The sequence below is a fragment of the Chaetodon trifascialis genome, chromosome 12 (genome assembly GCF_039877785.1).
Source record: "Chaetodon trifascialis isolate fChaTrf1 chromosome 12, fChaTrf1.hap1, whole genome shotgun sequence".
NCBI lineage: Eukaryota > Metazoa > Chordata > Actinopteri > Chaetodontiformes > Chaetodontidae > Chaetodon > Chaetodon trifascialis.
Window position 1 is genome coordinate 14,250,685 of NC_092067.1, and position 24,217 is coordinate 14,274,901.

Here is a 24,217-nt window from a genome sequence, read left to right on the forward strand (position 1 = left end):
TACTGCATTTTTATATTCATCATGAGCCATAAAAAAATGAGCCAAGTCCGTTTTTGTCACAGCTGTATCTCCCAATTTCTACAGCACCAACTGAAGTCAGTCACCCTTTAATGGGATTTCCATAAATCTACTAAATGGGTTTAAAAACAGCCTCGCCCTGATGTGGATTCAAAAATCCTTCTGTGGACTTTGAAAATACGCTCAAGATGTGCACAATTTGACAGAATTAGTTCTGTCTCAGCAAGGCTCAGCCCCAACAGTTAAGTCGGGGCTGAGCTTGATGAAGTTAATGGGATTACAGAAGGGGCTGCTAACCCACGATTTAACAATCCAATGTTTAAGAGCAGCGGCGAGCTAATGAGGGCCCCTCTCATCACACATGAAGGGGAGCGGGATTACTGTGGTTTATCAGATGACACCAGGGATGGTGAGGTCATCGCTTTTATTGGCGATATTACAGTCTGTCTTATGATTCTCATGCTCATAAACTGTATTAGAGAGGTGAAACGAGGATTGTGTCTGTCTGACGGGCCTACAGAGACAACATGAACTCCTCAGCTCTGCTGTGCCAGCTGTTGACAGAGCTGTGAATGCAAACACTGAGCCCTGAGAGCCACAGGCATGATTTCAGCAGAAAACCTGTCCTTAGTTGTCGTACAGCTGTTTACACCATTCATTTTAAAACATGTTGATATTTTAGATTTTGCCTTATTTTCAACAGATCCCATAAAAAGATCAAAACAATTTGATCCTGCTGAGCGTTGTAGCCGAAGTCTAGTTTATGTTATTTCCACTGTTCCTTCACTGAACACATAAACAGCTGTTTATTTTGAATAAATCCAACAAACTCCGTTCTGCTGCTTTAAAACTCACTAGTGCCCCAAATGTGTATTAATCCGCAGCTGAAAATAGTCCCCAGCAAATGTAATATTTACTACTTTTTTAAGAAACGAAACCATGTTTCTTAGCAATAATGAAAATCATCCTTTAAGAAAACTAATTTGCAAACTAACTACAGGGTACAGTAATTGATTTAAGTCTCTGGTGATGTCTTTAAACCTTGTTTACTCATCCACAACTCCCCATGTAATAGCTCAATAGCTTACATGAAAGTGAACATTAAATTGACATTTTGGACACTTATCTCTAATACGCGACACATTGCATTGTGGGATTGTTGGCAGTAAGTGGTGTATATATCTACTCAGAGATCCGACACTCAAATACAATGGCTGGGGGTAAATATAGTGATCTATGCAGTGAAGAGAGAGTGATTTCAGGCACATCCTTTGTCATTTAAAGGCCCTTTTCACAGCAGACATTTTGACTTGTCACTATAGGACGGTGTTACCAATAATAACAATGACTCCATTTTATTTAAGTGCCACTGTGTGTGTCAGCAAGCACAAAAGCAGGGCTGTGAAAGTGGTGAACCTGAATGGAATGAAACCATTATCAAGGTGTAATTAATTACCCCAGTGTTCCTGCAATGACATGTCAAAATGTTGGTTTTAATGTCAAAGCTCTGCGGTCATGTAAAAAAGAAGTTATACTGTTTTGTTTTGTTTTTCTGATTCTTTTCTGATTAATATTTATGGTCTTAAATTAATCTTGTCGGGATCAGCTCGGCTCGGCTTCATGTTACTTTGGACACGGGGAGTGTGGCGATTGCCTTTATTGATCCACTGTCACAACACTGTCATGCTGATGAGAGCAACTGTGTCCATTGTCTCCGCTTTGTTAATTACATCGTCCAGCACAAAGAGGAAAATACCTCGTCATCCACAGATGACAAATGGTGATCATGCACCGTTTTACAGGCAAAATAATCTTCAGGAAGTCACATTTTATGAACAATAACTGAAAAGGTGTTTGTAGGTGCAGTTGTACATGCAAGATCCCCTGATAGTTCCCAAACTTGTGACACAAATAGGTCTTTCATTTGAAATGACACCAAAAGATGACATGTCTTTAAACTGTAGCATCTCTCATCTAACCCTTTAAAGTATTTCAAGCGGATTTTGGGGAGTCGTGTGCAAGGATTTGATTCTAATATCCCGTGAATGCAATCAGTGTATCAGATGCAGCACGAGCCATCTTGTTCCTTATCTTTACTCCTTTCACACCCTTGTTTCCCTTCTTTCATGTGAATATTTTGTGTCAGATTAGGTGTGAATTTTGAATATTTGATCCATTGTCCATCTGTGTGGGACATGCAGTGCATGTAAAGAACGATACAATGCCTTGCACATGGCATGAGATTAAAATATCCTAAATCACAGTTTCTTTTTTATAATAATCTCAGATCTGTCAGCTTTTTAGACATGTTATATCCTGAAGTCATTATCAATAGTTGGGATTTTTAATTTGCACAATAGCCTTTTTTCTTCACACCAGACAGTTGTGAAGACTGCCGTGTTGTGTTGTGATGATTGTTGTCACTGATTAGCAGACTTGCAGCTGCTTGCTTTCACTCCAGCGAATGAATTAATCAAGACAACAAAGACAAGCTAATCACTGTTTTAACATTGGCCCATTAAATCAAGTGATGGCTAATTACTGTTTGTGCTTTAAGACAGGCTTTCAGGAATTTTTAAATTGCTTTGAAGTCAGATATCATCTCTGATTGATTTCTAAAACATCTCTTATTCTAATCTTACACTGATGGTAGCATCTTTTTCTCTGTTTACACAAAATCCACAGACTTTGTCTGTGTTTGTGGTATGCACAGCGATAAAACAAAATGCTTCCATAAATACTTAGTATGTCAGAATATGTGGCACATTAAAGGGTTAGTCCAACCATATTACAATAAAGCATGTTTTCCTACTTAGCTCCGTGGTATCTGGCCATGCACGTAGTTTTTCTTTACTTTGTCCAGGCTTTCAGATACTTGTCTCCGTCCCAGATTTATGCTTCCACAGTAACACACTGGAGGTGAATGGAAATGTCTGTGTGGCATTCACAGCATTGAAGAATTATGTTTAAAAACATGTAATGTTAATGTTAATGCTGTCTCTCTTTCCAGATAAAGTGACTTGGTTGCCCTGTATAATCTGCAGAACATGTTGTGGACAGTTTTCAAGCTAAAGCTATTTGTTGCTAAAAGGTCCATTGAAAACTGATTAAAAAGATAATCAACAATGAACTTTAATCTCAGTTTTTTAGGTAATATGGACAAGAAGTCCTTCAAGTGTTTCATACAAATTACATTTTAGTCATTTCAATAAGCAGTTTTGATTGCAATTACTGTCTAACAAATCAACAATAAAACTGATAGTAGCGTAGTTTGTAGATTATCCAGACGAAGTAACCAGGAATGAAACAATACTATCTTCCTTTTTTTAAATATGATTTTCAACCTTGAGCACCACAAATGCAAGCACAATGACCTCCATTATATTTGGTGCAGATGCAGAAATCTCATTGACAGATATCTCCAAATCTGATCTGGACAGGAATTTACCACCAGAGGCAACATGTGACATTATGATTTTTTGACAATAATCAATGGTTTTACCATTGAAAAACTATACTGTACATGGTAAAATCACTTACAGTATGTCTGCTAGCAACTGCTCCTGTTATCCTGACACACTCTGGACTGTCCCTGTGCAAACATGTAGCTCTGGTACATGTAAGCCATGACAGATATTGATCGCTCCATGTGGGGATATTTGCACCCTTTTATTACATTTCTGACTGTGTGCAAACAAACATAATGCCTTTCTATAGTGGCTCAAGTCCAAAATTGCAGTTCTCCAGTATTACCTGGTCAAAGAAGCAATAATGGGGAATTAGGGTGACTTTATCCACAATCACTCAATCCACCTCATAAGCTGAGCCTTGTAAAACCTGCCAGTTCAGTCAGCTCAGTCAACAGCTCTTACTGCTGGTTTCATGGCAGAGTGGCCTGAACAGCACACACAGCAGGACCATGATTCAAAGAAAAAGCAAATGTTGTATCTTTATTTTTCATGCAAAGCAATTGTTTCTTTGTCTACTGCGTTGCTGTATTATTCATTCCACCATTAATAATCAATTCAGCTCCTGAGCTTTCTGACTGGCTGATTGGTAAATAATCAGAGAACGATCAGTGTCGCTCCGTTATGTTCATCATGAGGACAATCAGAAAGAGGAGGCCCCGATAATCAAGATGAAAAATGGTTTCCACATCAGTGCTCCAGAAGACGATGGCTGGAGTTGATTTAAATGTCAGTTCATAAGATACAAAAAAAAAGTGCTTTTATTTGTGGTTTTCTGTGCAACTGTGCATGCATTCATATTCACACACAGAAACAGTAATCATGGTGTTTCTTCTTGAACTGGGCCTGCATATGGAGAGCAGAAGTTACTCTTGAAGCATGAGTACACATATTTTGCGATTTATGTAACAATGGAAACAGGGTATCCATTTATCCAGCTGAGAGAAGTATGCAGTGATTTGATGTTACAGATAGCTGAGGTCCAATGCTAAGACCTTTGCTATTTATATTGAACTTCAACACTGGGTTGTTTACGAATCTGATGGATATAAAGGATGGTAAATGATCTCTGACGCTCGTAGAGACAGGCCTCCAGAGGAAAATGCAGCTCTCTGAAAACAGACAACCAGCCAGAGGCAAGCGAGGCAGCGTGTTGACAATGAGCGAGATTGTCCTTGCTTAACAGCGCAGGAAGAGATTACGTGGAATCTGACATCGCTTTGAAATAAGTTCAGAGTGTGGAGAAGGGTTCAGGGCGTTCTTTGCAGCTGATTTACCTCTGCAGCAAACTTTCCCTTTCTTCTGCACTGAGTGTGTTATGTATTCTCACAGTGCAGGGGGTGAATGAGGTTGGATAACAGCGGTGGTGGTGGTGGTGGGGGGGGGGGGGGGAGGGGGGGTTCAACCTCAGCGGTTATAAACAAAGAGCAACTCTGTTTGAAAATCTTGGCAGATTACATTCATTAGTCCACTGCTTGTGTAATGTCTTATTCCGGATATTACGTAAAGTGACTCTCTTTTTGTGTGTCCGGACACAACAGTGCTCGCCACAATGCAGTTCAAATGATTATTTCTGTTTCTCCTTCTCTTTCTGCCTGACGACTACGTTTCAGTCTTTGATATGTTAACAAGCAGGCTGCATGGGGAGAGCACAGACACCGGTTTACCAGATGTCCACCAGTCGCTCTCTTCTGGGTAATTTTGAGTGATTTTATATTCATGGCCTGCTGATTTGAAAACTGCCTCAAGCCAAATGCCTCGGATTGGAAAGACAGAAATACATACAAATTCATTCCTAACTGTTGGTTTGTTGTTTATGCAACAATCAGTGCCAATCATTTTGCCTTTGCCAGCTGCCATGACACCACAATGCTGCTATAAGAAGATGTACAGATGGCTTTAGTTCCTCTGTTCCAGGCAATTACAAAATGGGTCTTACCTTCATATGTTTGGCCATTATTTCTATCGGTTATGAAAACACTGTACTCTCAAATTTAATCGCTGAGATCTGAGAACACAGCACCATTGTTAAAATATCTGCTCATCCTCACCAGCAGTACGGCTGTATAGGTTGTCTGTGCAAGTAGGTTATGACTATGTGATCGTAGTAATTATGAAAGGAGCAAAGGAGGAAGTCAGGTGACAGTATTAAGAGCAAGAAAGACCATATTTGGAGAAGGTGGGGTGGACTGATCAGTCTAACAATCACAGAACGACGATGGTCTGGTTCAACCAGAATCAAACCAAAAGGCGACATTTTCACAACGTGAGCCACAAGCCAATGAAGGTACAGTACATCTAGTACTGGTACTGTCCAACAATTATTTATGTTGTTTTAGGAGTCACTGGCAATCAACTTATTCAGTCGTTTAGGGATGAGGGTGTGTTGTAAAACATCCTTCAATAAAAACAGGATAAAAACTTTATTTCTGGCTTCATTTTCTTATTCAAAGCTGAACTCAAGCTGAGGCACAGGATCGGATTTTCTTCACTGTACAAGTCACAGTTCTCAGTATGTGATAAGTGATTTGCTATAAAAATCCTTTAATTAAATGATTTTCGCAGCTTTTTCAGTCTGAACTTTAAAAGGTGTGAAGACCAGAAAGTGACAAAGGATAATAAGAATCGCACATACAGGCTTCATTTTACAGCCGATTATGGAGAAGAAAGGTGACAGTAGTGAGCTGGATCTGATGTGTGAAAGCAGCACAATGTGCATTTCACGATGATGAAGTATGAAACTGTTCTGAATTCAGCAGTCAATGGCACAGTGAAGCTGCCACAGGTTTAATGATGACAGACATTTGTGGCTCCTGGATGATTTCCTGTCCTGACTTTCCTTTGCTGTCACAAGCAGATTTACTATTTTAGCGCAGAATGATATCTCATCAATTATTATATATATCTAAATTATTATAGTTCTGTTTATCATAAACATCATCAGGTCAAAATCTGCACAGCGAATGACATTCCCATCAGCCTCAGCTGCACTTTGTGTTTGCTTTTCTCCAGCAAATATTAGCATGCTAACACACACAACTGAGACGATGAACCCTGAAACATCAGCACTGTTGTTGTGAGCGTGTTAGCATGCTGAAGTTAGCAATTAACTAAGCAAATTAGAGCCCTGCAGTGCCAGAGCTGCTAGCCTGGCAATAGATAAGATAAGATAAGATAAGATAAGATAAGATAAGATAAGATAAGATAAGATAAGATAAGATAAGATAAGATAAGATAAGATATACAAGGGAGTACAGTGTTTTTCAGTATTGCACGTCGAATAAAAAAGCATGTAGCAGTATATAAAATAATGGAAAAGATAAAGAAAATTGTACAGGAAATGAAGAATTGCACAGATTGCATTGATTTATAGTCTTGTTATAATGCCATCATTAAATTTGACAACAGAAAGAAACAGAAGAGTCATAAATTTGGAGCTCCAACACGACCAGCACCACAAAGCAGTTTTTAGTCTCTACCAATTAACTCACTAGCTCGTCATTTTGCAGGAGACAGACAGAGATGCAGCTGACACAGATCTTCCTCATGTGCTCCATCGACCGCCCTGAGGTAAGATTGTCTGTCGATAGTCCTTGTATGCTTAAATATACTGGAAGGATTAGGGTTAAACCAAACTCAATTGCTAATGTATCACGATATTTACTGTGGTGACACAGAGGTGGTGCATTCAGTCCTAGTCAGGCTAAACAATAATTGTACCAAACATATTAAGCACAGAGAACATGACAGTGACATTATCTCCTCGACACTGACACTGAATGACCAAAGCCGCCGCTCCTAATGCCAACACTGTAATGTTTTAGCACCCTTTAGGCAGGAGCTGGGTGTGTCATCAGTACTCCAAAGATTTTCGGGGGAATATTGCATATTTATATGATGAGAATGTGGAGTTATTTTTAACGGTCTACCTCGGTGCTTAACTTGCTCTGTCATTCCCTGCAGAAGTGTTCACGCTGCTGCTGCTTCTAAAACTGTCAGACATTTTCACGAGCTGAGCCCAGAATATTTCCAGAGATGATTTGAGCTGCAGGCTACCTTGCCACAGTTGTGGAGAGCTCTGCGCTGGCAGAGAATAGCTCTCACAACGTTGCATTATTATGTCTTATTTGACTCTCTGACTGATGGCTTTTATTCTGTCCTCCTAGTGTTAATTACAAACATGAGGTGCGTTTTCTTTCATCGTAAAGAACTCACTCTGTTGCTCAGGATGTGATATGTTTTCAGTGTTGAGTAATATAAAGCGTGCTAATCAAATTATTCATACATCAGCACCTCTAAAATATCTATTAACATTGCCTCCTCACGGGACCAGTCAGCTAATTTCAGCTGGTGAGATAACCACCAGCGTATGAAAAAAGTCCACTGGCTCAGAAACATTATTCTCATGGGAACCTGGCACTCTAAACAGATGCTGTTTTTCTGCAGTCTGTGAGACATAAAAGATACAATATGGTCAGCACTCCACAGGTTTGTGTCCTCTTCAGCCAGAGCAGACACTGAGCAGATTACTGACCAGAAGTCAAGACCTGCTGCCAGAATGTGACTCAGGGCCACCTGTCCACAGACATCGGCAAATCAGGCCACAGCACCAGCACATTTTCTACTAAAAAATAAAGTGGTTTTTTGTCATGTAATAAAAAAGGATCCAAGTTGAAGTGTAGCTACATAAATGTCAGCGCAATAGCATCAGAAAGTGCTTGTTTGTTCTTTTTTCCCAACATAAATCTTGTTCTCTCCATGTTTTTCCCCCGTCATCCACAGCCCCCCTGCAGTGGCTGTATTCCTCGTGAGTGGGGCCCGCCCCGCAGTTTGAGAACCACTGGCCTGTACCATGAAAACAAGGTTAATGCATTATTTTATGGGTCGTTATTTCCTTATGATGTCCTAATGATTTCTAGGTCGTTTCCTGGAAGGAGGGTGTAATTTGGTTCTGTAACTGTTTTCAGTCGTGTTGAGTTTAAAAACAGTTGATTTCCAGAAGAATTTCTTTGAAAGAACTGCTGCATTTAAACCCAAGCAAATAATAATTAATCAAAGCTTCTCTCTTCTTATATGTTGAATTGTATGCTTGTCTTTTGGTCACTAGCTTTCCAGTTACTTGGAATAATTGGGCTCTAGTTTATCTATGTGACATATGTAGTGCCACATGATATGAATAATTCCTGGAAAGTTCAGAGATGATTGAAAAATTATTAGGAAGTTGCAAACTTGTGCAAAAAGTGCACAGAATGTATGTGGCATGAGGCATCAAAGACCTCTGACCCGCCACCTGTTACTGAGACCGAAACTGATTGTGTAAGAGCCGATCATGAAACCTCGCTGTCTTTCAGGAAGCTGCAGGGACTTCTTATTCTCTCCGGGGATGCGGAGGAGTAAGGTACAGTTACATAAGAGTGAGAAAAAAAATGCATCGCTGATATAAGCTGCTCTATCCATCCATGATTAAGAGACCAGTGTGTGATGTTCTGCACTCAGAGAATCCATGCTGGACGCTCACACAGGGAGATTATGAAGTATTTCTAAAGTTACCTTCACAGCTTGTTTGCAGATGCATCCAATTCTTCTTTTTTCTTTTTCTTTTCTTAGCAGAGCAAGAAGCAGTGAATAACACAGAAAACTTGAATGTTTTATTCACTGATTTTATTGTTTTGTTGACATCGTTCTTTATTGGCAATATTTAAGGAGGAGAAGCGCAGAAACCTTTGGCTACAGACACTTTAAGTTTTAAGGTGTAATATGGAAGACATGGCCAGAATTATAGTTTAAAACATTGAAAAAAATGACACATTAACAGAATATGAAGGAGTAACAGTTCTGACACCGCGTCAAAGAAGTCTATGTGTTGTGTTATCTACTGAAGTTAGCATGCTAACCAGCTATCTCTGGTCTGTCTCCTTATACCACTTTAAACCTCAAGAGGTGATAGTCCAAAAGTAAAGCCCCCCATAGCTTCAGCTAGCCAGGTAGTCTTGTTATCTAAACCTAAGCAAACTAACTCTTCACAATGTTAATGACATGAGGACAAAGGTGCAGTACGATGAAGGTCCACCTCATGACAGTCAGTGGACTGGTTTGGCTCTGGTGCTCTCCAATGGTGACATACAGTATGTCAGTTTAGGAGTCACTGACAGTTGGCCTATCCAGTCATTGAGGTTCAAGGATGTATTTCACACAGGCATGAAACTGAGATTCACTTTTGGAAAGAAAGAGAAATCCCCAAAATGTTGAACTAATCCTTTCAGAATTAAATGCTTTCCTGCTGGAAAAGCAAACAAACCCAACCTTTTCATATTCTGCAGCATTCCTTTGGCATTCTGTTAAAACACCCAAAGACCGACTAAATATTTGCGGCATTAACTAGATCATTCTATCCTGTTATCATCACCCTGTTGCCAAAATAGCCGATGCACAATGAGTCATTCATCAAGCTCTAAACACTGGCATTCAAAGTGATGCTTGGGGAAACTGCTCTCTGCAGAGCCACACAGAGATAAAGGACTACTCAAGCCTTTTAATTATTCTTCACAACCATTTGTCATTCCATATAATACAGTCGCTCTTTGTAAAAGCAGGTGATTCCAAAGCAGATGATTTGCGGTAACCAAATTATTTCTCAAGGCAGGATTAATGGCAGCATTTGTACATGACTGGCTGTAGATGTGAGATTAGTCTTGGTTGTGGGACCTCCACAAATTCTCAATAAAGCATATAAGGTAATACTTATAGTGCTAGATAGCTAGATAGACTGCTATCTTCAGGATTTTGGGGGAGCTGTAGGGGATGAATTTAACTTTATTTTATTTCCTCCTACCAGTTGTTACAGCTCTGTGTGAGCAGAGAAACACATTTTAAAGGTTTTCTGTCAAGGTTGTGTTGTTTATTGTGCGCATGAAGCGTGACAGCAGTGAAGTGATGACTGATTTGCTTCCACGTCATTGAAGCACTGAGTCACTGTTATGCTCACCATTGTGTTTCTGACATTTTCAAACTAGGCTGTTACTGTTATGCAATGCACGCATCTATCAGGACCGCTTCAGTGAGCAAAGATTTCTCTATTTAAACTGATTTTTTAGGCAGGTGGCACAGGTTGGACCATTGCAACATGTTTATATATACACAGACTAGGATAAATCTACAGTTTAAAATGTAGCGGTGTCTACAGCCTCACACTATATTGTGCCTATGCATTGTAAAGAGGGTGTCCGACGTTTGTTCTGACCTTGCTGTGTGAATAGCAAACCGTGATAGCGGCCTACCATACATCACTGTCAGAGCACAGACTGTTCCAGCCACATCCAAGTAATCTATTTGTCTCTGTAAAATATGGTGTAATTTGTTCCAGGTTTCTTGCAACCCCCGCAGAAAACACAACGATTTGAGCTGCATCTTATGCATATGTGGTATTTTCTCAGTAGTGGTGGCTGAAAGCATGCAGCCTTTCTGTGTCTTCGATCCACTTTGTCCTCTGTCCTCTTCCTGGTCCAAAAATGGATGATTGTGTAATGGATTTGTTATTACTTCAGTGGGCAACCCGGTCTCCAGAATAAATGTTGGTATTGTTTCTGCAAACCATGGATATGCTGAAACTTCATATTTCTTGACCATGAGTAGGTTACTTTTTATCTTCAAACTATAAACTTTAATTTTTAATGTCACATTGTGGCACTGTGGTTTAGGTCTGGTTTGGTTTAGGCACAAAACCAGTTGGTTAGGGTCAGGAAAGGATCATGGTTTGGCTTAAAATACCTGCTTTTGTTGTTGTCGCAAACACGGCTAGAAAATGTTCTCCCCATGAGAAAACACATGCACATCTAACGGTAATCTGAATGACATCACGTCATATCTACAATAGAAATGTTGACATGATACAAATGAAAGCACAAATTTAAATTGCCCATGGCTTGCAGAAATGTTCCAGGCTGCAGGTCCTTATTTGCTTCATTTTAAGTGGCTTGAAAATATCAAAGACGCTCCAGTCACAGCGTGATGACCTACAATGCATGACAAAACTCGAATTTATCATAGTCATTTCATAAGTTTAATGGCATGCAGCTCTACTGAAAGCTTTCAGTGTGCAGGCACCCTAGTTCTGACATCCATCCTCTATATTCTTGGACTCCATTATAACACCCTGGCTCTCACTCTCGTCATTATGCTGTAGTTTCCGGTTATATAACATTATGTAACTTCATGATTTTCAGCTTTACTCAAGGATGAGGTTCAGCAGACTTATATTAATAAGTGTTTGCATCACTAAATCTGCCTGCCATTTGGTTTGCCTGTGAATTATGAAGTTTAGATTCTGCTTATGACAACTGTTATTTATTTATCGTAAACAAGTGCTGAACATTATGTGAGAGAGTGAGGTAGACATCATAGCCATGAGAGTTCATCATGGGATCATGAGAGCAAATTCTGCCGTCCTCGTAATGGGTGTTTATGCTAGTGCTGGGTCAGCAGTGCATTAGAGTATCACTTCCTTATGTAACAACCTTCATAGCCCGCAGAAATCGTCAGCATGTCTTCAACAGCTTAATGGCTTAAGATAGAGTGGGAGGGAGCGCGGAAAATAAAGTTTAAACAAAGTGCGAGAAAGTTTTGTGTGGGTTTCTGGGTCAAATCACAATCAAATCGAGTAAGGATCATTATTAAAATCTTAATTCTGGATGGACACAAACATTCAGACAGGCTCACATGTCCAGGCTTGGACACAGATGGACATCGCAGAGATGTAAAGACACCGCACTGTATGCATCCATCCTCAAGAGTCCCATCTCTGGACATGTTTGGAAGACAAGCAAATCAATCAGTGTCAATTAGAGCTGCGTTCAAAGCAAGCCACATCCTGGGAGTCAGACACTGCACTTAACAGCAGGCAACGCAATTACGCTGCAAACCCCTCTAAAGTGCTCAGGGTCTGAGAGGATGAACCGGCGCATATAAAAGGCTCTTACCGTCTTTTATCTATACCACTCTCAGGTACCCTCCTGAGCAGAGACCGTTCACTGAGCATGAGAGGGGAGAGCTGCACTGGAAGCCCTCTGTGTCACGTCTTTCATGTTGTGATCCGTACCCTGCCAGACACCACAGTTTGGGATGCCATTCTACATAAGTACACTGATCTTCAAAGCCCCTTCTCTGCTCCCCTCCACTGCTCATGCTCTCATTTTGATAACTCTCTGCTGAGGTGGGGGCAGCGAGAGCTTCAGCAGCCCTGATTGATTTCTGAAGGAGAGTCTGTACAGTCACTTCCTCTCCTGCTGTCCTCTGCGAGAGGTGAGAGCGTTGCACTTTAAGAGTGTCTGACTTTTAGTCTCTGAGACGTGGGAGCATAATCACATTTGACTTGCAGCGTGAATTACAGAAGCAGGTTGGAGATCCTTTCTTTCTCCCACATCCCTATCATGATGCTATATTTGAGAGTTCATTTGCATACACACAACACGTCGCTTGCATCAGTGTAAACCTCAAGGAAATGAATGTTCAGACAAAGACTGCAGAGGAAGAAAAGGCTGCCAGCTTCCAGACATATGCTGAATTCTTTATTATATATTTTATCATCATGTAAGATGTGAATATTGATTTATGACACAAATTATTAAACTGGATCATATTTTATACAATTCAAAATGTCGTTTATCATTCATTCAGGGTGATGTTTACATTCTTTATTTGTTGTTTGCATGTGACATAACCAAAGGCAATTCAATGTGCACAAGAGACATGGAATTCAACGTTGAAAGATATTAAAAACACAAAATAGAGTTCTCAAGCAGAGCTTATTTAATCTTATTTAATATGCCAAAGTGGAGATTTCAAAGCTGTTTCATCATGTTGTGGATGGATTGTTAGATTGTTAAAAACAATGAAAATTTCTTTAGGAGCTGCTTTATATTTCTGTTTAGTCTTCATTCATTTATATTTAGGTTTTGTTTTCCCCCTTAGTTTTCAGTCCTGATGCTCGGTGGTGAAAATGGAATTTCTGTTCTGTGTTTGATAGCTGGAACATCTCTTTGTATTAAAGTGCGCATTAATATAGCTGCTCTCATATTTTGCGTGTGTGCTTTGTGCTTTTGTGTTTTTGCTTTTCGTGGTCCCAGTCATGACCAGTTTCTGTGGCAACATGATTTTGAAAATAGCTCCTCTCCAACGGCCCACTGCTGTCGCAAGTTCTGCAGGCAGCAGCCCACTCTTGATGCATGACTCATTCATTGCTCATTATCATCCCACTCTCATTTCATCCTACCCAGGCTCCCCTGCTTGTATATCTGATGTAGATGGTTGTGTGGGGGCGGGGTGGTGGTTACTATAAAGCCGCTGTGTCCGTGCTGTGATTGGCTGGTGGGATCCATTTAATCTGCTGTGTCTACTACAGAGTCCGCCCCTGTACTCCTCCCCCTCACTCTGCCCGCCCAGACAGCATCCATACACAACAGTGTGCTGTCTCTGTTCCAGGGAGAATATCAGCTCTGCACAGGGAGGAGAGGATTAGCACAACCACTCATCTCATCTGCATACACGTTCCCAGAGAACCACATGAGCACTCAAGGCTGCACCTCTTTTGTATAAAACCTGGCACTCCTATCACAGAGGCTCCACTTGATCTACTGTCTCTGCAGTGAGAGGATTTAATAAGGACCACAGTGTTTTTTTTTTCTTTTGGACTCTATTCAGTGATTTCCAGACTGTTTTATATGATTCAAAATTGCACTTTCTTTTCTGTGATGTCTCTATTTAATTGTGACAATGCAAGTAATATCATTTGATATAGACTTGCTCTGAGCATCAAAGAGTTTTCCCTTCATTTTTTGGGGGACTTTTTTCCACTGGGTTTGTTCCTCCACCTGGTTTGGGAGACTGCAGCACCAGAATGCCATCTAGAGAGTCCTATGAGGTTCGCAAGGAAGAGAAGTCCCTGGTGCAAAAGGCCAAGCGAGAGGCCAATCAGGAGGATATGCTGGCGGCAGCTCTGGGGATGAGGATGGGGCCACAGAAACCTCCAGCCACTTTCTGGCAGCCACTTAAACTATTCGCCTATTCACAGCTCACCTCACTGGTCCGCAGAGCCACTCTGAAGGAGAGCGACCGGACACCCAAATCTGAGAAAGTCCACAACTTCAAGGTGAGACTGGAGTCAACTTATAGAACTCTTGTCAGCCGTTTTGCATCAAAATGTTGCTTTAATTTCATCATGTGCGGTCAGAGGGCTGCTTCTCATGCTTGCCTTGTGAGAGATTTGGGGGTGGGGGGGGGGACAAACAGAGCTGTTTTTGGTCTGTCCAGTGAGCCTTTATCAAAAGAAAATCTGTTGGGTGGTCTGTGGAGCACTGCTGTTAGTTTGAGCACCAGATGGAGAGATTAGGCCGATGGAGAGGGGAAACAGTGGAGGAGTGATTCCCTGTTTGGCTCAGGCTCACTTAGCTTGGCTGGTTAATGGAACGGAGAGCAGCAGGTGAAATATTACCTTCAAGGCTTTCGAACTGCTGATGCTTAGCAAACTCTTTCAGCTGCGTCCCTCTCTTGTATCGCTGAATGTTACGTTTCAGTATTTTAACAGTGTCCTGTGTTGAAAGGATAATGTTTAATTTGAGTAAATTCATGCTAAAGAGAGTATTTTAGTGCATGTACAAAACATAATTTCATATCTGGGTGTTAAAATAAGTCTTTCAATTTGAAACTTTGCAAATGAATCACTTTAACAGGTACAACAACAAATTTATCAAGTTAAACTACAGTTTGGCCTGTTTTCAAACCACAGCCTCATACATTAATTACTCCAGCTAAGCACATCCATCACCTGCATTTTGATGTTTTTCTTGCCTTTAAACAGGCATGATACAGTATGAATAATCATATGATCCTATAGTGAGTCAATAGCAGCACAAAGTGCAACTATGAGATTCTGTAAACATGGAAAGGTGCCTAAAGAAATGACATCACTCCAGCTGATTGTGATAATGATGGCTGACTGTCAAAGAACTTCTTCTTCTTAACATTTGTTAACACCACGATCGTCTGCCTACCAGAAACGTGCAGTTCTTTACCAAATCAGCCTGCTGTATGCGCTGCTGACATACTGCACGGAGAGAAACATGGAGAGCTGTGGCTTGCTCTTGCTCCCAGAGGCCTCCCTGATTGGCTGGGCTGTTGTTACCTGATGGAGCGTGGGGGCTCCCTTCTCCTACACAAGCAAGGTGGCCTTCTCTGTTTCCATAGCAAATTTCCCTGACAATTTGCACCTTTGCTGTGGTGAAGTGTCAAATCCTGCTGTGCCAAGATGGCAAAGCCTGGCCTGCTGCAAGTCACCTCTGCACCCACCTCAGTGCTGTCAGTTTGAGGCTGTGTTTGAACAACAGTCCTCCTCCACCCACTAATAATCCTCCTCCTCTGCCTCATTCAAGATGGCAGCACCTACAGTTCTCATGGCCAGTTAAAAAAGGAGATGGGTTTTCTATGGACTGAATGGCTGCAACCCCCTGCTGCGCTCTCTCTCTGTTAATGCCATCGCACTTCATCACTAATATCTGTCATTGTCTTCCTCTCCGTTGTAGGTCCATACCTTTCGAGGCCCTCACTGGTGTGAACACTGTGCCAGCTTCATGTGGGGACTGATGGCTCAGGGGGTCAAATGTTCAGGTACATCTTGTTCTCAGGCGAACACAGTCTTATGTAAACGACCTCATCAATTCACAGCATCTTCATGGTGTACAAAGTGAGCATTAGTGTACTGTATATGGGTTACTTGGTTTTTAGTGCATCTGGAGCTGGATTATCGAGTTTTAATCTAAAATCCCAACAGTAGTTTATGGATTAGGGGTTGTATAATAGAACAGAATGTGGACTCCATTGCTATGATGTAACAGATACTTTACACTGTGTTAAAACCTTATTTCTGACCCACTAATTTCCTCACTGGATTTGTGAATGGGTGAATCAGTTCAAACAGGCAGAAGAATGAGTTTCAGCACAATCAGTGATGACAGATTATCATTAAACACCTCAAGGTATTTTCCTTTATTCTCTTTGGAAATAAGGACTGGATTTTTTTTTTTTTTTTTCAGCTCAGGGCTTGGTTGTTCCTCACATCTTATTGACATCATTTCAAGAACAAAGGCTATCTGTGTTTCCTCTTGCATGATTTTAATGGATGAACATCTTCTGCATTAAAGCCCAGTGAACAGGCAACAGTAGGCTCACTACAGCAGCCCACAAAATTATGTTTAAAGCTCATTTTTTGTGTATTTTTCTAAATGCATTTTGCATTGATGTTTCCACAGTGTGAGCATATTTCATTTAATTATTAACCTACAATCTGCAGTCATTTTCACTCCTTTATGAATGTTCCTTTACTTTGTGTGATTGCTGGAACATACACACATTCAGACCTGATATTGGGAGATAAATGCTTCTGTTATATTTTCCCCTTTACTTGTCAAATACCTTCAAACTAACAAAGATTTGAGTTTCATTGCAGCTGTTGTTAGGTTCATTTCACATCCCAGAATAGTGCTATAATACAGTCTGATGTGTGTCTTTGATGTTTTATTGATGAAACAAAGTATGTCACACAAATCTGTGGGAGCTCAGACATTAATTATTAACATCTTGATTTTGAAAGCTGACAACAATCTAAAGGAAGGCACATATGTTTGGAGCCAATCTTTATCGACTCTTCCATCACCATTCCTTCAAACTCGACCACAGCTACCAGAATCTGGGGCAGCAAAGTCTCACATGCTGATCAAATTTGCATACCAAAAAAAAAAAAAGCTCTCCCACCCCCTTTTCTTTTTGTATGTGTGAACTGTTTTTGGCTGAGTGCCAGGAAGCCAGCCTCTGCTTGTGCTTGTTGTGCCACATTTCCTCATCAGTGTACGCCCCCCAGCCTCATCCCATCATGCCCGTGAAGGAAAACAAAGCTGGCATGTCTCTTTAATGAGCAGCAGAGCTCGGAGCGTGGGGAAGGAGCTCTGTTTCCACACACATTAAAATTCAGCGGCTTCAACCAAAGAGCTAGGTCAAGCGGCTCAACCCCTGTTTAACTTAAATGCTTGGTAGGAGAAAGCAGACCATCTAACAAATACAAGTGGTGTTTTTTTTGTTTTCAGTTTCAGTCAGACAGGGACCGGTTTTAACTGGTAACTCTGCTGGTAGATAGACACGGTGATAATGTGCTGATTAGAAATTAGCAACCAGCCACCATTAAACCTCTTCTCAGAGCCCTTTAGCGAAAACCGAGCTGCAGTCTCCACCCCATAGCAACAGATACAGAGCTGACGGTGCAGTAAAGCAGCACCCCCTGTCTCCTGGTGTCCCTCAGGCCCCTGTCTCACCCTCACCCGCCCCACCTGGGACCCAGGGCCATCAATGTGCTCACATGGACAACAGGAGCTCTGCAGATTTGTGTCTGATGACAGGCTCTCCTCTATTATACTGCCTGTCTCATATCCTTAAGAGAATCATCTCTTAAGGTAATTACATTTCTGCATCAATGCATATAAATGCAGGCTCCGTGAATTTCTCCAGGGACCCACATTAATCTAAATATTGTCTGAGGTTCTCCAGAAACATAGATTCTTGGCTCTCAGAGACATTTTTGATTTAAAATTACAAAGTAACAATTGTTCTGAGAGATCAAAATGTTATATTTTATGTTTTTGGAATCAAAAAGCACACAGCATTTGCCAAAAAAAACAAAAACCCTTTCAGAACTTGGAGACGGCTCAAAAGATCCAAGAGCTTGAAGAGCTGCCCCATTTTAGTCTGGGAAACTAGGTCTAATGTAGCCCGCAGCGCCTCAATTGCTGCTTCCACAGCCATTGTGTGTGAGCTTGGATTTGGAAAAGAATAGAGCACGCAGCAGCGCTGACTATCCCTCCTCCAGGCCACAGCGTTTTCACTGTTCCTCTAATTCCCTCCATGCGTCTCTGTTTCAAAGCAGAGTCTCTCTCTGCATCTGCTCTCCACGGGCTCCTCTGTTCCCGACAAGGTGAATCCTGCCCTGAAACAGCTGTGCCTCAGGCCCTGTCCGCTGTGACTGAAGACCCAACACGATGTGGGATACTTACACTGACATCATGACTAATATGCTATTTGAACACCCAGTGAGGCTGCAACTGAACACATCAAAAAAAGAGAATTTCCCTGCATTTGATAATGACCAAACACATTTTGCCTGCAGTAAGAAATGTTTTCATGCAAGCTGAAAAAATATACTCTCACATATTCAATACAGTAATATCTTTTGTTGTGTTTTGTCATTGTTTTATTTGGCTGTTTTTAATGGTCGTCCAGAGGTGACTTTGGAACTGTGCAGGGCTCAAGGTGACTCCAATGCCATGTGTGGTTCAGTGAGAGGAACTCTCCAGTGGTCTTGTGACATTTTAGGGGGCAAATATTGATCAAGGGAATTTACACTCCTCTGCAAGCCAAAGCACACACATGAAACCAGCCAACGAAATCAAAATGAACCTGATGTTGAACATGAATTTACATAATAATCCTCAGTTCAGATTTACTGAAATACAAAAAATAAAAGTCCTTGGTTGAGAAATTCTAAATATACCGTACACCGTCTGTCCATTCTGACTTTTTGCTGCAGATATTCACGATGTCTCTTTGTCTCTCTGCAGATTGTGGTTTGAACGTCCACAAACAGTGTTCGCCTCTGGTACCCAACGACTGCAAGCCAGACCTGAAACAGATCCGTAAAATCTACAGCTGTGACCTCACGACCCTGGTGAACGCTTATAACACAGCGCGACCCATGGTGGTGGACATGTGCATACGAGAGATCGAGTCACGAGGTTTGTTTAGGAGGGTGTTTGGACATTTATGCCCAAGATGTAAATGTGATGAATGCAGTTTAGTTCATTCAATTAATCTTAAGGCCTAAAAGCATCACAACTTAACTCTGATTTGAGTGAACGTGGCCATTGAACTGAACTGAAGAGGAAGAATAAGAGCCAGAATAATGAAAATCTTATAAGAAATTAAAAATCTAATTGTGACATTTAATCATGATTGAATACTTAATGAAATGAAATTTAAATGCAGCTGAATTTATTGCACTGAAATATCAATCTATCTTTTAACAATTTTGGAATTTGAAAAAAAAAAAAAAAATTCTGAAATTCATATTGAATTTTCCAGTGTTGAATTTAATCAATCCAATTTTAGGAACTTGATTTTTTTTTTTGACCCGGCTTAAATTTTAGATCTGAAAATGAATCGGAGCCACTTGAATAATGGACACTTAAAAATCCTCTATCTGTGCAACCTGTAAACAAAAATATTAAGTTTTGGAAAATGCATAAATGACCCTCTGGAAATATCAATAAGGGGAATCCAATGCACGTTCAGACAGAAGTGTTTCAAAGCTATGAATATTAAGTAGTATTCAAATTTCAATATTAAGGAGTGAATCAGTTTCATAGACAGATCACAGATCATCACAATCACTTACTGCCTTTCTTTGCTTACATAAAGACATTTAGCTCATGTCCCGTCACATCAGGAAACACTAAAGTTATTCTGAAATGATTTAGAAATATCATTTACAAAATGCAATCATTTAAAATGGGTTAGGATTAAACAAAATTAATTTTAACATTTTCAACTGCCATTATGCAGAGGCAATTCTGTCAAAACGACCCCTTTAAGACGCCATTCGCAATGAAGTTTATGGCTCCTGTTTGCTGTATTTACGATGCTTGTTGTGGAACAGCTTTCGTCTAATTTCAAAGCAAGCCATCTACAGCACATTCTCCTCAGTCTGAGGTGTTAAAAGTCTGATTACATTACTAACTGAGTTAATGTTTTTGGGGCGGGGGATGACTGAGAGGAGTGATGACTGCGCCGGTAATTGTAAACGTGTAATGAGGAATACATTACTCTGTTTCCTGCTGCCTTACTTGATTGCATTTCAGTTAAATCATTCAACTATGTAGGAAACTCATTGCTCCCTCATTGTCTGCCCTCTAAAATATGTCTGAAGCTAAATTTGATTTATGTCTTTATTATTTTGCCCACTGATGCAGAAAACTATTCGCATCTGCCCATGTTGTTCCATTGTGTGACATTGTGGACATTTTATCCTTAATTTCTTATGCATATTTAAGAGTGCTTAATGGCATTTCCTAAATTACCCTGGGCGATACATGCAGGTGAATTTTTCTACATTACTCATGACAGCTCTGATGATGTCTGAAAGGCTGTTTATTTGTTCCTCAAGGACTGAAGTCTGAGGGCCTCTACAGAATATCTGGATTCAGTGATTCAGTGGAAGAAGTCAAGATGGCGTTTGACAAAGGTATGGCTTCCTTTGGTTCTGCATGTGGTAACTATTTTTTACAGATTTCTGCCAGCTCACAACGTGACGACTGACATTGCGTGTTCACATATGTTTACATAAGACACCCAGAACAATCAGATTAATGAGAAAGTGACACATTTGAGAAGGATTATTGTCCATCTGGGAGCCTAGATCTTATCCTGACATGTCCCTCTCATGCAGGGTTTCGCAGTGTGGACAGATGGGGGGACCTCAAGGGATACAAAGCATGGCTGTACTCTCACTGCCTCAAACATAGCTGTAAAGGAAGGGGAAAAAAAACTCTTCCGCTGTGTTGGGATTCAGTAATAGACTTAGTGAGAATGAGCCTGTCTTGGCCCAGTGCAGTGTGAATTTTAACTACAAGAAAAACCCTGCAGCACGGGGCTAAACTCTTAGCTAGATCCGCATGTGGGAGATCATCCATGACAGAGTGTCATTCCAGCTCACAGCACTGTGATGTTCAGTCTGCCTGCACAAGTAGGCCATGGCCTCTCTGGAAAGCATGCATAACTGAGGGAAAGTCAGAATAAAACAGGCCAGGCGGATGATAGCAGCCACTTTGCAAAATACAGAGCGAGAGAAGATTCCTTTCTCCCCCCTCCCGCACCTCACACGATCTCTTTATTCCTCAGTTCACATGGTGACGTGAAAGTGCTGATGTCAGCCAGTTTTCCAGTGTGAAAAACTCCCCTTCTCTTCTTCTTGTCTCCATCACACATCCTCACAGATGGCGAGAAGACAGACATCTCAGGGAAAGCCTATGAAGACATCAATATCATTACTGGAGCACTGAAACTGTACCTAAGGGATTTGCCTGTTCCCGTCATCTCATACGATGCTTACCCAAGGTTCATCGAGGCTGCAAGTGAGTCACAACAAGGCAAATTAGTTGCACACACACCTGCTTCAGCTGGATTCTGCTGCGGTTAACGTCCACTTCAAAGCTTTATGTCATGTGGTCACTTCGGTTCATGTGGAAACGATTTGCTGGGTGACATTTGTCAGCTGTAGTATATTGGCCTAATCAGGGTGGACAAAATAACAGAGACACCAGTATCTGATGGAGTCCAATTCTGCAACATGTATATGCATATTGTTGAGGCTGTGCTTTGTGGCATTGTTGTATTGGACTGCACTTTGCTGCATTTTCTTTGTACTTTATGAAGATGCTGCCATCACAAGCACAGTCCTTGGCTGTTATTTCAAACTTCACTTCAACTGAATTTATAGTTCTTACTACTCAGGGAGTCCTGAAAAACTATTCAACTTCACTCATGCCTCTAATTTGCAAAACAAAAGCATACAGAGCACATTCACAGAGCCCATTTGCATCACTCATCTCAAGCAGCCCAGATTTCCTCCTGGAAACTAATGGCTTCTCAGCCCACAAGGAAATTATTAAGTTGACCCCTGCGTGTGCCCTCTGAGGTCAGAGAGTGCACTGTGGCCACTTTTTACAGCAGCTCTCCTTTCTGTTTCTGTTCAGAGCTCACAGACCCAGACAAGAAGCTGGAGGCTTTCCGCGAGGCTCTGGCTCTGCTGCCGCCATCACACACTGAAACTCTGAAGTACCTCATGGCGCACTTGAAAAGGTGAGAACTCCGGTCGAACTCTGTAAGAGCTAAATTATTAGCAGGCAGGGTTTTCAGAAAAGGGGGATTATTATGTTTTTTGACTGTGTTAGGCAGGAAGAGAAGTGTGGTTTTTTTGAGCATGAGGGAGAGCTGTCAGTGGAAAAATAAGTAAATGTATCATATAAAGTGACAGTGACAACTCTTTGTTTAAAAACTATTATTCAGATGACGTGATGCTTTGAATTGGAGTACTATGAATCAAATTCTTTGCATGCTTGAAGTTGTTGAGGGCTAAATGAACTGTACAGAGATATATTACTTAAAGATATTGAGATGCAATGGTCATGTACTTTTCATGCAATCTGTTCATTTCCAACTTGTTTCTAACTTTGATACACATTATCAGGGTGACACAGAATGAGAAATTCAACCTGATGAACGCGGAGAACCTGGCCATCGTTTTCGGACCCACCCTGATGCGCGCGCCAAACCTGGACGCCATAACAGCACTCAATGACATCCGCTACCAGAGACAGGTGGTGGAGGTGCTCATTAAGAACGAAGATGTGCTCTTCTAAACACAGATCAGGACTTTTATAGAACACATACATAATCATTCTTTTGTGTAAAAACTTTGAATGACTGTTTGTATTACACTGATTGATACATTTTTTTAAGAAGCCCTGCGTATGGACTAGTACTGACCTAATTTCTGTCCTCCCCTGTTTTGGGCGTGGATGATGAACTTTACGTCTCCCCATTTTTGTCGGGGGATTTTCAGAAGCTTGCAGACCAGCATGCATGGTGCGAGGTCTTTGTTGCTTTGTAGTCGTAACCCAGCATGTGTTAAGATGGTGTAGCGCTGTGATTTTGCTTTTGTCTGTTCTGTGGTAGTTATAGTCCACATTCCCAGCTGCCTGCTGCGCGCTGTTTTTTCTGTGAAACATTGTATAGCTGGATGTAAAGATAAGCTACTGATTTTTCTGGGGTAATTTTTACAATGCTGTATTTTTTTATCTCCTCAGCTGTTTTTATGTAACCTGAAGTAGTCGAATGAGCCTTTCCTGTTCATGTGTACACACTGGTGCATTTGCCTGACCTTAACATTTTTATTGTGTTATAAACAGCATTATTTGTGGATTTAATTTTTTTTATTGTAATGTTTTTGTACAAAACTTCTGCATGATCAGTTTAATTTATTAAACCTTACTCTGAGAAATTAAGTGCTTAATGGGTCATCTGAGTCGCCATAATAAAAATCTACATCAAATTGTGCATTAAACCTGCATTAATAGTTTTTTTGGCCACCTGGGAGCAGAAGAAACAAGCTGTAAACGTGAGCAAACTGCTGCTTATTTATAGATTCGGCAGATATGGAGCAACATTATCGTTCATTTGGATTCATGTCTCTGGTCACTGGGCAATTGCAAGTCCAAAATTCACTCTCTTTTAGCTCTGTTTTTGGTCTCCACCAACTCCCAAGGGAAATATCTGGCTCTTAAGCTGCTAAATGCTCCACTACATTCAGCAGCATGTTGCTAACTATGTCTGTCAGCCATTTTGTGTGGGGGAGGTTGTGGTTACATCAGAGCATTTTTCCTGTAAACAGCTTCCTGTGGCATCTGGAAACAACACTGTGAGAGCAGCGACAGTGAACCGAAGCAGTCGAGTGAGCCGGACAAACAAAAGCTGAAAGATGCTTAAAAACCTCTGTAGAGCTGATAGGAACTGTCCAGCTGCAGAGCAGGGTGATAAGTCTGTGTGTTCATCACTGTGAGCAACTCCTTCACATTAGATAGTCA

The 24,217-nt window shown here is 41.0% G+C and overlaps 1 protein-coding gene and 1 long non-coding RNA gene across 2 annotated transcripts; both read left to right on the top strand.

The window, feature by feature from the left end:
• The first annotated feature begins 6,996 nt into the window (after positions 1-6,996).
• Positions 6,997-13,224, top strand: LOC139340069 (uncharacterized). The gene is made up of 3 exons (XR_011602935.1): positions 6,997-7,055; positions 8,837-8,883; positions 12,486-13,224. It is a non-coding gene; the product is annotated as an uncharacterized lncRNA (long non-coding RNA).
• Positions 13,225-13,851: 627 nt separating this feature from the next.
• chn1 (chimerin 1) lies at positions 13,852-23,697 on the top strand. The gene is made up of 7 exons (XM_070975665.1): positions 13,852-14,628; positions 16,058-16,142; positions 19,139-19,312; positions 20,740-20,817; positions 21,569-21,706; positions 22,328-22,433; positions 22,822-23,697. The coding sequence occupies exons 1-7, from the start codon at positions 14,377-14,379 to the stop codon at positions 22,991-22,993; spliced, it is 1,005 nt and encodes a 334-aa protein (XP_070831766.1). The 5' UTR covers positions 13,852-14,376; the 3' UTR covers positions 22,994-23,697.
• Positions 23,698-24,217: the final 520 nt, after the last annotated feature.